At 26.2% G+C, this 14,295-nt stretch overlaps 3 protein-coding genes across 4 annotated transcripts; 1 reads left to right on the top strand and 2 right to left on the bottom strand.

Annotated features, from left to right (window-relative positions):
• Positions 1-436: 436 nt before the first annotated feature.
• LOC103569578 (peptidyl-alpha-hydroxyglycine alpha-amidating lyase 2) lies at positions 437-3,547 on the bottom strand. Of its 2 annotated transcripts, none has more exons than XM_008546938.2 (8): positions 3,342-3,547; positions 2,714-3,259; positions 2,479-2,639; positions 2,193-2,391; positions 1,655-1,856; positions 1,331-1,531; positions 1,032-1,144; positions 437-949 (listed from the first exon to the last, which is right to left on the bottom strand). In XM_008546938.2, the coding sequence occupies exons 2-8, from the start codon at positions 2,852-2,854 to the stop codon at positions 815-817; spliced, it is 1,152 nt and encodes a 383-aa protein (XP_008545160.1). In that variant the 5' UTR covers positions 2,855-3,259; positions 3,342-3,547; the 3' UTR covers positions 437-814. The 2 variants fall into 2 exon arrangements, with proteins under 2 accessions (XP_008545160.1, XP_008545169.1); XM_008546947.2 differs by having other exon boundaries at positions 2,714-3,051.
• A 1,165-nt stretch (positions 3,548-4,712) lies between these two features.
• Positions 4,713-5,784, bottom strand: LOC103570255 (uncharacterized). Its single transcript, XM_014440012.1, has 3 exons — positions 5,594-5,784; positions 5,124-5,249; positions 4,713-4,971 (listed from the first exon to the last, which is right to left on the bottom strand). The coding sequence occupies exons 1-3, from the start codon at positions 5,603-5,605 to the stop codon at positions 4,789-4,791; spliced, it is 321 nt and encodes a 106-aa protein (XP_014295498.1). The 5' UTR covers positions 5,606-5,784; the 3' UTR covers positions 4,713-4,788.
• Positions 5,785-6,526: 742 nt separating this feature from the next.
• LOC103569598 (NADH dehydrogenase [ubiquinone] iron-sulfur protein 4, mitochondrial) lies at positions 6,527-7,817 on the top strand. Its single transcript, XM_008546957.2, has 3 exons — positions 6,527-6,624; positions 7,004-7,333; positions 7,538-7,817. Exons 1-3 carry the CDS (start codon positions 6,527-6,529, stop codon positions 7,713-7,715), a joined length of 606 nt encoding a protein of 201 aa, XP_008545179.1. The 3' UTR covers positions 7,716-7,817.
• The last annotated feature ends 6,478 nt before the right edge of the window (positions 7,818-14,295 follow it).

The raw sequence follows: 14,295 nt of genomic DNA, 5'->3' as shown, positions 1-14,295 counted from the left end.
TATTTTTTTTTTTTTTATTTTATTGTATTGTTATTTTTTTTTTTCATTGAAGCACCATTTTAAAATAAATATCTTTGTTAATAAAAAATACTGACGTCACATGAAAGCGGAAAACTCAAAAAAAAATTACAACAATTCTATTAGTTAAAAATTCTTGCAGTATTTTTTTAAGTTTTTGAAACCGTATGTGACGTGATTACGATGATTATTATTATTGTTATTATTATTATTATTAATATTATTATACTTTCTTATGTTAATTAAAAATTTCAAATTTCCTGAACTACTTGTATCACATAACATGCTCAAATATATATAATATAATATAATAACCCCAGAGTACATACTTTCACTCATTACAATCAAAATAATAATCATTTTTTTTTAATTAATTAATTAATTTATGTAATCATTAAATATTAATTTTTAGCACCTGATTTTTTTTTTTTTTCATTAATATTAGACGTATATTTATATTTATATATAATAATAATTTCCTGAGTTCAGTGAGATGTAAATGCATGATATTGATCGAAAAAGACATAATCAAAATCATGATAAAAAATATTTAGTAATTTTAGACGAGCGGGCCGACGGAATACGGGCGCAGCCCAAATAATTTTTGGTAACTGATTTTGATAAAAGTTCAATTTTTTGGAAAATTTTCTTTAAAAAAAAAATTGTATCTTTTGAATATCGTAAAATCAAAAAAAAAAATTCTGATCCTGAAAAAAAATTAATATTTTTGTTTTTCGGTTTTTGTATCCCGTCATACCCTACCCTACTTTTATTATTTATTTTAAAGATTTTATTTTTACTCTAGAGGTGTTTCCTGTTGTGATGAATTTTTTACAAGGTCGAATTTCCAAATGCGATTGGGTCCTATTTCAGTTACGTAAAGTTCTGTAGCGTTTGGTGAAATCGTCATTGCGTGAGGTTGTGTAAACATCTGTAAAATAAATAAATAAATATATTAATTAATTAAATAACTAATTGCTTGTGTTCAATTAAAACTAAAAAAAAATAATTACGCCTGAAGTGGGAGCCCAATGTCCGAAAACAGTTTCGCTATTGGGATCCATGATGAACCCTCTGACAGGAATCATAGGCGAAGTAGGTCCATTAACAGCATAAATTGTGTTACCTTGAAAAAAAATAAAAAGTTAAAGAAATTATACGTATGCAAGACATTAACTTTTATTTGCTTTAATAGTTTCAAGCTTTAATGCTCATACATTAGAGCCAGAAACATTGTCTATGGAATTACTGGGCACTGTAATGCCCAGTATATATTATATATATGTATATATGCGTAAGTGTTATTACATACCATGAGAAGCGACAGCAAAAACTCTACCGAGATCAGGTGCATGAAGCGTTAAGGGTGGTCCTCGCTTATCCTCGTCGTTATCTGGTGGAAAACCTTCACGAAGTGACATACAAATTACCCTCATGTTCTCACGATCAGCTACGCAGACGTCACCCTGCTCGAGGATCGTTAAAGCATGTGGTACTCGGAGAGCTACAAATTCTGGAAAATTATTTTGTAAAATAAAAAATCTGATTAATAACTTTTTTTTTACCGGCGGTAGGGTTCGAATGGAAAAATTTAGATAGTTAGTAATAATGATAATAATTAAATAATTAAAATTACCTCCAGGTTGTGGTATAATGTTTATGATATTTCCGAATGGATCAAATACAATAATTCTATTGTTACAGTAGCCATCAGCTACGACTATTTCTCCAGTTTTAGCAACAGCGACAGATGTTGGTTGGCAAAAGTGGTCATTATCTGAACCGGGGGTTAATGCTTCGCCTAGGATCAAGTCAGGGTTTGTTGAACCGGGTGTGAACTAAACATACGTATCAATATTTCAGTTGTTTATTTACTCAGCTTATTTTTTTTATTGTAAACCCATTAATGGCCATGAAATAATTAGCGGAATATTTTTTAAGGCTCATAGTTATAAATTTTTTTTTACTCCATTTTTTCATTAGACATTTTTTTTAAGAAAAAAAATTGTCAAATTGAAAATTTAATTTTGCAATAAAATTTTTTTAAAATGAATTATTTGATCAGATTTATTTCCATACACTAAAAAAAAATTTTTTCAACCCCTAAAAAATAAAAATCCGCTAAACTTTTTTTTAGAGGTCAATAGGTCAATAGAAAATAATAAAAAATTTACTTTGAATACTTGATGCAGTGCAACGTCTGTTAACCATACATTGCCGCGAGAATCGATGTGAAGTCCATGGGGCAAATAGAACATATTAGAACCCCATGAACTCTCCACCGAGCCGCTTCGTGGGTTTAATGTGAGGACAGTGTCTTGAGTAATAGGTCCTCTAAATGATTCACGGAATTTAAACGTATCATCAAAGCTCCTTAAAAAAAAAAAAAAAAAAAAAAAAATAACCCATAGGTCAATAAAATATAATTTAAATAAAAAAAAAAAAAATAAAATTACTTACCCATAATCCCAGGATCTATCACCGCGATGAAATATCACAGGATTACCTGCAGGATCAACTCCAACTCCAGTTATTTGTCCAAGACCTTTGGGTGTTTTCCATATGGTATTTTCTTCAGGATACAGCTGCTGAGTCTGTTCATTGATTTTTCTTCCTTTGTCCTTAAAAAAAAAAAATGAATTATTTAATTTAATTTAATAAAATAAAATAAAATAAAAAATAAAAAAAATCTTACAGTCAACAGATCCAGCAGCTCATCGACGACATTCGACAGGAGCTCAGGATGACGATACGGATTAATTACATAACTAGACACTGGTCCAAGGAACAGTAAAAAGATACAGATTACGATACTTTTTTCTTTCCTTGCACTCATGATCGTAGTTTATCAGCAACTGGTGACAACTCCCAGATATTTAACTGGGTCTGGGGATCTGCTATGACGCAGATCGCTTTCAAAGGACTAGTCACTTCTGGTGCGATCAATAATGCACGCAGGCGCTCAATTACTTTATTCCAAATGTACCTTGGTATCTTGGTTGATTTTTAATTTAGGTTTTTTTATTTGGATTACTATTTAGACAAGTAAAGTAATTAAGACGAGTGATATTGTGGTAATGAATTATTTTTTAAGATGAATGATTAACCGATGATTTGTTATTTTAACGAGAAGATTTTAGTGTCGCAGACATTGGTCTCAAGAAGACAAAGACATCCATGGCAGTCTTTTTCTTCTTGAGCTCAATGATGATGATCAAGAGAGGTAGTTTATATTTTTTTTCTATAATGATAAAATAAATGAATCAGTAATTAGAAATAAATATATAAAATTTTTTTTAAATTTATTTATAATATCAACTTACTAACTGATGAATATATGTAAGTTCCAAGTTATTTTACGTCGAAAACCAGATAATTGAATTTGAATATTAAAAATTAAAAATCATTTTTTAAAAATAAATAAAATTGAATTTTAAAATAATGTATTTTTAAAAAAAGCAGTAAGTTAATAAATTATTAAAATATATTAAGAAAACAAAAAACTAAGAGTGGCAGTTGGTGAACAAGCTGCGCCATGGATTGTTCGTGACCAACTGCACTCGGTCCAGAATCAGATGCAACCCACCAGGCCCTTGGTTCTTCCGGAAAATCCAGGAGCTCAGTTTAATCGATACTATTGCGCAGGAGTATTTTAGCTCAATATTTAATGCAATTTATTTTTTAAAATATATCTTTGAATATCTTGTAGTTTTAGTTATTTTTTTAGCTCAAAAAAAATTAAAATTTAATTAATTAATTAATTTTGAAACCAATTTATTTAGTTAATTAATGTGAGCGTAATTGAAGTACTTGGTCACGTGATTTTATGCACTTGGCACCCGTCCAGGGTCTTTCCAAGGACATTAGGACGATCAATAGAGCTCGAGATCTAGAAATATCTCCCACTGTAATTTAATTGTTTGGTTAATTTTTATTTATTTTTTTATTGAAAATTACGTAGAAATTATTTTAATTAATAATTTAAATTGTGAAAAAAAAAATAAAATATGATCCTGAGGTATGATATTGGTCAGCTGATGTCTAATAATTTTAGGATTTTTTTAAAAACGATAAATTATAAAAAAAAAAATATTTATGAAAAATGCACTTGTAGATTTTTTAATTTTCTACATGTGCATTTTTTTAAATTGTCAAAACAAAAATTCTAAGCTTTTCAATTGTCTGTTAATTTCAAAATCATCCTGAGGTTCCCAGGGAATTTACAATTTTCGGGTTTTTTTTCAATAATTCAATTAAAAAAAAAATAAATAAAAAATATGCGCATATAGAAAATTCAAAAAACTACAAGTGCATTTTTTAAAAATATTTTTTTTTTAATTTATGGTTTTAAAAAAAATAAAAAAATTAGTAGACTAATTTCAATACCTTAATAAAAGTAGTAAATTAAAAAAATTTTTATAAGACCGATAATTATTTTTTTGAATTTTTATTTAACTCTTACATTTGTAATTAACAATAAATTATTTTTACTCAACGAGTAAATTAACTTTATTAAAATTTAATACATAACAATAGACAAATTTATTAACATGAAGAATTTTAGAACAAATCACAGGCAGTGTACGTTAGGATTACGTACTAAGCATTTTATCCAACGGATAATTATTATTCTTACTTATACATGCATTAAAATTATAATTACGTTTGAAAGACAGGGTAGTTGCTGATAGTTTATTAATACAATTAAATTATGTGATTATTGTTTTGATTATCGAAAGATTCATACGAAATAATTTTTTTTTTCGCGTTTTATTTATCAGCTTCTGTTGCTATCGACATTTCCGGTTGTGTCCATATATAGCCAGTGAGTGTTATACTGCATCGAGCGTCATAATATTTTCCTGGTGCACGGCAGTAAGAATATCTAGGACAGCGGCAACGAAATTTGCTGTGAAATTCTTCTTTGCATACTTCATTCCACCAACAAGTTCTCTATTTATCATAAATAATTATTAATTAATATTCAATTTCAAAATTTTATTTACATCCAAATTTAATAATTAGAACAATAATTGCCTACATTTTAGAAAAATTGTTTCAAAAAAAAAAAAAAAAAAAAAACAATAAAATTTAAAAATAATTACTTCTGCTAAATATCCTCGTACACTTTGGTCGCTATAATTTCTTTTAGTAATAATATGTCGTGAGTTTATTAAATTTATCGTTAGTAGTAAAATAAATATGAGTAAAAATCGTTTTACAAATGCATCCTGAAAAAAAAATAAATATAATTATCAATAGTAATAACAATGGCCGGTATACTGTAAAAAATTTTCAGAGTGAAAGCGGATTAAACCTGGAACAGGTGACTGTTTATTTTAATTCCTCGGAGTGAAATTTACTCCGAATGGGAGTAAAAACCATCTCCTTATTTACTCTTGTACGGAGTTTTTTTTTACTCTGGAATCGGAGTCACTCTGAGTGACGAAGTGAATTTGGGTTCAGATGACATCCGGATTCACTCCGGATTTTTTACAGTGTATTGATTTATATTGACAATGAGTGAAAAAAAAAAAACTATTGACTGATATAGATATATTATTACATCACTTACACTATCCGCCATACTTTAAAATCCTTTATAGCGCAAACTCCTTGTCCTTGTGCGATAACATTTGTTATCGAGCTCTCACATTAAAACCACCTGACAAATAATCTCTTCTGTATTAGTACTGGTAATAATATATATGTTCAAAAAAATATATGTCGACTTTTCAATTAAACTTTATATATTTTTTGCTCCATTACTACCTCGCCGGAAAAATTGAGAGAAAAGTCAACACTTTTACTACGAAAAGTCGAAGGATACGGGCATGCGTATTGATATTCATAAAATTTTAATTCGATTATTAATTATACTTTTATTAATATTATTTATTTTTTAATTACTAAGGGAGAATTTTTTTTAAATTAATTATAAGGTAAATTGATTTAATTACATTTTTCTAATAGAGATAAATTTGAATAGTAAATGTAATTAGACATTTTTTTTTTTGGTAAATAATCGAAGGATTAAAAATTATATTTTTTAAGTTTTTTATTCAAATTTTGAATATTGTTATGTTAATTAAAATCCAATTCAATGTTTAATTTATAAAAGATTTTTTTTAAATTATTTTTAAATATTTTACAAAAGCCCGCGAAAAAAAAATCTGCGTAATTTTTATAATCGCTTGTAGTTTTTAGTCATTTGAATAAATCTTTGATTTAAAAGTTGTGAGAAATTATTTCAAAATTTTGATAGTAATTTATCAGTAAAAAAAAAAAATAGATAACATTTATATCATTGGAATTTAAAAAGTCATTTTACTCGAATACTTATGATCTATCACTTCGATTTCTATTTTATCGGAATCTACATCTCCTAAAAACATCAGTTAAAAAATTAAAAACTTTCCAGATTTTTAAATTCAAAAATCCCGCGCCGCGCGTACTAATTTCCGCGCATGCGCGCACAAACGACCTTGATTAGTGACAGAATAAAAAAATGGCGGCTTCTGTTATTCTACGCTACGGTTTACATGTTGAGAAAATGAATTCCGGACTATTAATTAAAAATTGTATCACTAAATTATCTGGTACCGAGTAAGTAAATCTCAAAATTTGTTTACAAATATCAAAATTTTTTTTTTGCGCTCAGTTATTTTTTTCCAAAATTTATAACCTAACTTACGTAAGGTTCAGCTACCAGCTGATTTTACAAATTTAAATATAATAAAATAATTGACATTTAGATAATAAATATGATACTGGTCAGCAGACAATTAATGATTTTTTGATTTTTTTCCAACAAATCATAAAAAAAAATAAAACTGAAAAAACACACAAATAGAAAATTAAAAAAACTACAGGTGCAATTTTTCCGAATATATTTTTTTTTATGTTATCGTTTTTTAAAAAAATCTAAAAATTATTAGACGTCAGCTAGTGTCGATATCAAATAATGAATTGACATTTTTTTTAGATGTACTCGAGCATTGTCGCTAAGTTCCACTAAATTAGACAAAGCAAAGCAACCAGTCCCTGTACCAAAAGATGTCCATAATTTACTAACAAGTCCAGAAGCTGAAGAGCTCAGACGTGCGGATCGTCGTCAGCTGATAACGGTTGATGAGCCAGATGATATTTCGATTGTATCTGGGGTACCCGAAGAACACATAAAAACCCGCACAGTTCGTATTTACCAACCAGCTAAAAATGCAATGCAGTCTGGTACAAATAATATCAATTTCTGGCAAATCGACTTTGATAACCGCGAACGCTGGGAAAATAATTTGATGGGCTGGTCATCAACGTAAGTTGTTATTTAGTTTATAATCTAATCACTAATTAATTGACTAGTCGACCTGGTTATCTTTGGCGATCTGGGTAATTTGGACCAGTTCTTAGACTACGAAAAAAATTTAGTGATTTTTCAATGTCTTCCCAAGGAGCCAAAGTTGTCTAGGTCGAGATTTTAAGATGTAAATAAATTAATTTATTGATTTGAATTAATTAGCGGGGATCCAATGTCGAATGTGAAAGTTGATTTCGCATCGGTGGATGAAGCTATCGATCATTGTAAAAAAATGAAATGGAATTATTTTATTCAAAAGCCAAATGTTGATGATCCTAAACCTCGCTCGTATGGTGCAAACTTTTCCTGGGACAAACGTACACGGGTAACAACTAAGTGAGATAGTAAATAATAATAATAATTATAATTAAATAAATTTATTATTGTAATTATAATAAATTGTAGTGTACTGATTAATAAATTATACATATTGTATTAAGTATTCATATTTTTACTTGTATAAAAATATATATGTTAGAATATGAAAAATAAGGATGTCATGTTGGTACGTATTTTGACGGGCATTAGATTTTCGAGCTCTGATAAAAATATGATAAATATTAATTAATAAAATTATTAAATAATTACTTACATGAAATTTATCAATTTTTTTAATACTTAGTAATTAAATAAATAATTGTCGCTAATTTTTTCATAAATCATTAGTATGAATGCTTGTATTTAAATATTAATTATTTATACTTTATTCTTTTTATTGATTCATATTTTCAAATTAATTAATTATCTTTAAATATAAAAATAAACAAATGTATCAGATTTGTTTATGTTGACGGTTGGGTTATAGCGCCCTCTTTAAAATTACGAGGGAAGATTTGAAATTTAATTTTGCCAACAAATTAATGAAATATTTATATTGAATAAAATAAAAAATAATATTATAATTGTTAGAATTTTGATCCATAATTATAATTAGTCAATAAAAAATTTTAATCAATAGTTTTTTTTAAATTTACTCACGCTTCCCGCCATTTTCATTTTTCGCTACCAGAGCTGGTACATTACGATCAAGAAATGAATAAATTAAACACATAAGCACGTACTAAAAAATTCAATTATCACAATCAATTAATCACCAAATTATAACAATCACTTAATTATATTATTTATAATAAAAGAAAACATTTAATTACTTTCATTCCCGTTTTAAAATTCCGACAACAAACATGGCGCTAAATAATCCGAGAACCTGAGAACTAAGCCAGCACTGAATTTAATTTATTTAATAACTTACACTTACTAACACATAATTAAATATCTTAGAATATTCCTCATTACAAAAATAATAATTCAAAAGTAGTATTAGATTTATAATAAAACGACACGATAATTTAATAAATTATTTTAACAAGTTTAGATGAGAACGACACTGAGACGCTCGATTCAGCGGGAGACTGGCTCCGAGTACTTTGAAATAAGCTCAAGGCGCACGCGCAACCCAATTATATCAGTACTGCGCAAGTCATTTTAACCGACGCCACAAGTGCGCCTGTTGTGTATCCAACTTCACTCCGCCACCATCTCAGTAATTCGAAATCTTTTTAGCTCGTGAATAAATAATTATAATTTATGGTTTTTTCGTTTAAATAAATTATAACTTGTGTTTCTAAATGATTTTGACCACTCATTGGTCATTTTGTAATAATAATTTAATCGGTACTCGAAACATAAATAGTCAAAAAAGTAATTTAAATAATTCGCTGCGTCTTTTCCATTATTCGGCTACCGGTGGTCGTTGTCGTTCGCTACATAAATTTATAATCCGTGTAAGTGACTTTTATTAATTATTATTTATAAACAAGAGTGTTGAAAAGTTATCAGTGATCATTAGTGTATAGTTTTCAATTTTTTTTACCAAATGATTAGTGTAAAAATAATTTTTTTTTTTTTCACATTTTTTTATGCCGCCATTTTGAAAAAATTTATTCAAATAATTTTTTAAATTATGGGTGCATTCAGAAGTGTTATAGCTCTAGCTCTAGCCAAGCGGAGTCATATAGCAAGAGCAAGAGCTAGATCATTTTCGAATGTATCCTAATTAATATAATTATTGACACAAACAATTTTTAGTAAAATGATGAAATTTCGATTTTCAAATTACGCGCCAAGATGGCGCTACTGTGCGTCACTGTATTCGAGGTTTAAATTTTTGTTAGAGTGGGAGCGGTCAATGAGTCGTAAAATCGATTGCGTTGTAGCAACTGACGGTTCTATAGCGGCAGTTAGTATCATAGAAAATGGCAGTAGTAGTTCAGATCTTTCGATACGTTTGAATTAAAACTCAGTATCGCAGTTACGTCGAGTAATTGTCCATTAAATTTGTTGCTCATTATTCTTTAATTAAATTGTGCAGTGTTTGTAAAATGAAAGTTGTGCAAAGTGTTGAGTGAGTGTAAAGTGTTGTGTTGAGTGCTAGTGTGAGGTGCTGCTGATGGCTGATGCTGATGCTGACAACTTCCAAGTTCTTGATCCAAATCATCTGGCATCGTCTGGTGGGGAAATAGCAGTTAAGTGACGTTTTTTAGCTGCAATACACTTGGAGCAATTTAATTCAAATCTCCAAGTGTATTAGGACACCCTTCTGCATATTATTTCCTCGCCAAGGTTTGTTCAAACACTCAAGTGTTTTTTTTTCTTAATAATTTAAATATTTTTATCATATTCTGCCGACATTATGTTTTAATAAATAGATTTTAATATGTCTCCAATTTTTAATCAATTTCTGAGTTTTTTCGGAACGATGAATCATAATAAATAAAAATAAAAGTATGCACAAGAAGAAAATTGAAAATACTATAGGTGCGTTGATTTTAAATATATATATATATATATATATATATATATATATATATATATATATATATATATTTTTTTTTTTTTTCTAATTTATCGATTTTCTAAAAAAATCAAAAATTGTGAGACGTCGGCTAACTACTGCATCGTTTGTTTAAAATATACTTGTATTATTTTTTATTTATCTTTGATTACGATCCGACATCATTTCTGTGACTTTCTCAAAGTAAAATAATATAAAATACTGGAGGAAAAAAATTTTTAGGGACCTGGACCAGTCTCAGACTCATGTGTCTGGCATGTGTCTGGTTTGTGTCTAGGTATGTGTATGGGCATCTGCTCTGGCTGTCAATTTCATATTTTCTTCTCATATTTCCTCGTGATTACCATCTGACATTATATCTGTGACTTTCTCAAAGTAAAATGATATAATATACTGGAGGAAAAAAATTTATAGAGACCTAGAACAGTTCAGACTTATGTGTATGGGTATGCGTATGGGTTGTCCCAATTGTTGTGTATAAATTTATCTTAGGAATTAAATCAATTAGTCAGATAATTAGATATTGGAATTTCACATTGTAATTTTAATTTTGATGTTTATCTATAAAATTATCTGTTTATATCTTTTCATCTTTTCTTTTGGGAACTAGAATTTCAAAATTCCAATTTTGCCGCGCAAACCAAGTCTCTCACAGTTTAAATCTTAATTGAAATTTCCTGAAGGATTAAATGAATCATAAATTAAACAACAAAATTCAATTTTTTAAATTTATTTATTCTTCATGTGTTTCTTTCTTTATAATATAATAATAAATAATAACTATGACATAACAATGAACGGATGAATATGACAATGAATATTCCATAAATAATTAACTATTCCTTTATACTTAAAGAAAAAACCATTAAGCAAAGACGATAATATTCTTTCCTTACTCTAGATAATTAATAAATCTCAACTCATTTATATATTTTTTCCTTATAATAATAATATTAATAATAATAATTATTATTAATATTATTATTATCAATATAATTATCATTAATAATTACATAATATTTAAAATTTATTTCGCATCCAAGTTGCACCCTTAATTACACATTTATTAAAGTATAAGTACAGTAATCAATTAATTTATTTATTATTTATATTTAACTACCGCGCACAGTATTGCTGATTTATTTTATTATTCGTTTATCATCAAAACTTTATATTTAATCATTTAATCTTTTATTCATAAATTAAAATCTTCACTTGCTATTAATTATCTCAAACTAATTAATAAATAAATAAATAAACAGTAGCTCAATTAAAGTCAAAAAAATCAAATATTAATCAGAAAATTCTAAATAATTATTTTTCTTTTTTTAATTTAAATTGATATCGGATTTTATATTTCATCACGCAATTCACAGAAAAACTTGTGCATTCACTCGCCATTAACAATATAACAAAGACAATATATTTATATATTTATATATTCTAGTATTTTTCCTAATAATTAAATAATTAAATATGTTAGTAATTAATTTAAATAATTATTTAAACTATTTTGCTTGTATTGAGGATTTAATGAGAGGAAGGCTTGAATGCACGTGTTTTTGTAAACCGATCGATTATTAAATATATATCACAAGCCAACAAGAATTCATATATTTGTTTACTTTTATATTTTTTAATTATCTACACATGCTTGAGCTAATTATTTATTATTTAATTTCGTGTGTTGCACACAATTTTGATAGTATGTACAGCGAAATTATCTGACAACTGCATTAATGATAAATTATTTATTTAAATAAATATTAATAATCAACTTGATAAATTGTTAATTTATATTTGAACTTGCGTACTAATTTTTAAATTTTATAACTTTTGAAAATTGCAAATTTTTTTAAATTAATTTTTGTGAGAAAATAAAATAACGTGATAAATATTTTCAATCATTCACACGTGCATGACGATTGTTTACATATTTATATACATTTACACAGAAAAAAAATTTCAATTGAAAGTAAATATTCTTGATTCAAGAATTTTTTTTGAAACTTCTATTTTTTCGGATAATGTAGAAATTTTCGTTGGCCGACAAATTTTGGCTCAAAAAAAAACTTTTACTTAATTCTCGAAAACGTTTGTATTTCAAAATATCTTCTTGACTCAAGATAACTTTTTTTTCTACGTATATATATACAGAAAAAAGGATTTCTTGGCGCAAAAAATTTAGATTCGCCCGATTAATTAAAAAAAAAAATTTTTTGGAACGAGAATAAATTTTCTGAGCCAAAAGATTTTTTTTCTGTTTATTTTTTTTTATTTAAATAATAAATGATAAAATTATTAATTAATTAATTAATTACAATTGTCATTAATTATGACTATTAACTCAACACATTCATCTAATTATAATTTTTTAAATATTAATTACCCTTATTTATTTAGTTAACTATTACGATTTAAATACTTAATTACCAAAATTAACTGCCGCTTATTACGGTATTTAAATAAATAATTAAAATAATAATTTATTAATACATTAATTGCATTTTACTGGTCTCGGTTATCGACACACTGCAATTTATTAATATTGTTACGAATTTAAATGTATTTTTACTCGCTAATAATTATTACGGATTATTTTATTTTATAAATTAGCGAATTATAAATAATTAAAATATTTTTAAAAGGCTACTTATTTATTTATTTATTTATTTATAAAGGTCAATTATTATTATTGAAGACATTAATTAACGCCACACTTTTACATTCACTAACGTATTACATAGGCCATTGATTGTAGATCGCGATGTACTGGGTGATTACGTTTAATTAAATAATATATTAATTATCATATTTTATATTTATCATTAATTTTTTTCTCATACGTTAACTCACCCGATACATTGGTCTTAATATTAATAATTTTATTTTACACATTTCGAGCGATTAATATTGTCAATGACGATTTTTTTTTTTTATTTTTAAATATCAAGGGAACTAGGATTTACTCGTGTGTTGGAGCAAAAAGTGTTCAAAAAGAGAAATTAGTTTTTTATATTTATATTTATATGTATGTATGTATATATTTTTATGTATACTTATATATGTATATATACTTAAGGCTGACTAGTATAGTCTTTTTCTACTAGCTCGATAGAAAAGCTCAGAGTTTTATTTTTTTTTTTTTTTTTTTTTTTTTTTTATTTGTGAAATACTTAATTTTATTTTAATCATTTTACTGAGAGTACGTTCCCTTGACTTACAAGCGAAATATATAAATGCGCCGATTATTTTTTGTCGTAATTTTTTTTTATGAAGGCCAACTATTTAATTTTTAAATTATTAGGATTTTTTTTTTAATTATAAATTATTTTTAACTATAATACTGGAGATAATGAAAGAAGTGTTGGTTGCTTAATTAATTTTTAAAATAAATTTTGATTAATAATTAATAATTAATAAGTTTTATTTTTTAAAAAAATTTCAGACATTGAGAGTTGCCTTTTTTTAATTTTTTTAATTTATTCAAAATTTTAACTGTGGAAGTTAATTAGTATATATATCAACATCAATAATAATAATAAATATAAATTATTATTATTATGAGTAATAAATTTATCTTCGTTGATATGCTATACAGATTGTAATCCAACTAAATTCATACATTCATATATATATTTATTTACCAATTAATATTTTTTTAAATTGCTCTGCTTACAATTGTATATGTATAGCATATACTAATTGAAATAAACGTCACCCATTAGTTCAATTAATAAATAAATTAATAAATAAAGTCACTTATTTATTTAAAAAAAAAAAAAAAAACTAAAATATAAATATAATAATAAACTCAGCGCGGTTTTAAATATTATATATATATTTAAAATATCAATTGAAATTGAAAGCTCATTGTGTGATAAGTTCACGTATCGTCAGCCTGAGAATTTTCTTCTTAATACATTTTTTCATAAACGTGTCATGTACAAAATTTTAACTCACATTTACTTTTTTTTTCTACTAATTAATATTTTATTATTTATTCATATCAATAAAATTATGTGAAGATATTTAATAAATCTAAAATTAGTAAAAGATTAAGCAA

The sequence above is a fragment of the Microplitis demolitor genome, chromosome 1 (genome assembly GCF_026212275.2).
Source record: "Microplitis demolitor isolate Queensland-Clemson2020A chromosome 1, iyMicDemo2.1a, whole genome shotgun sequence".
Taxonomy (NCBI): domain Eukaryota; kingdom Metazoa; phylum Arthropoda; class Insecta; order Hymenoptera; family Braconidae; genus Microplitis; species Microplitis demolitor.
This window is presented reverse-complemented; position numbering and strand designations above follow the sequence as displayed.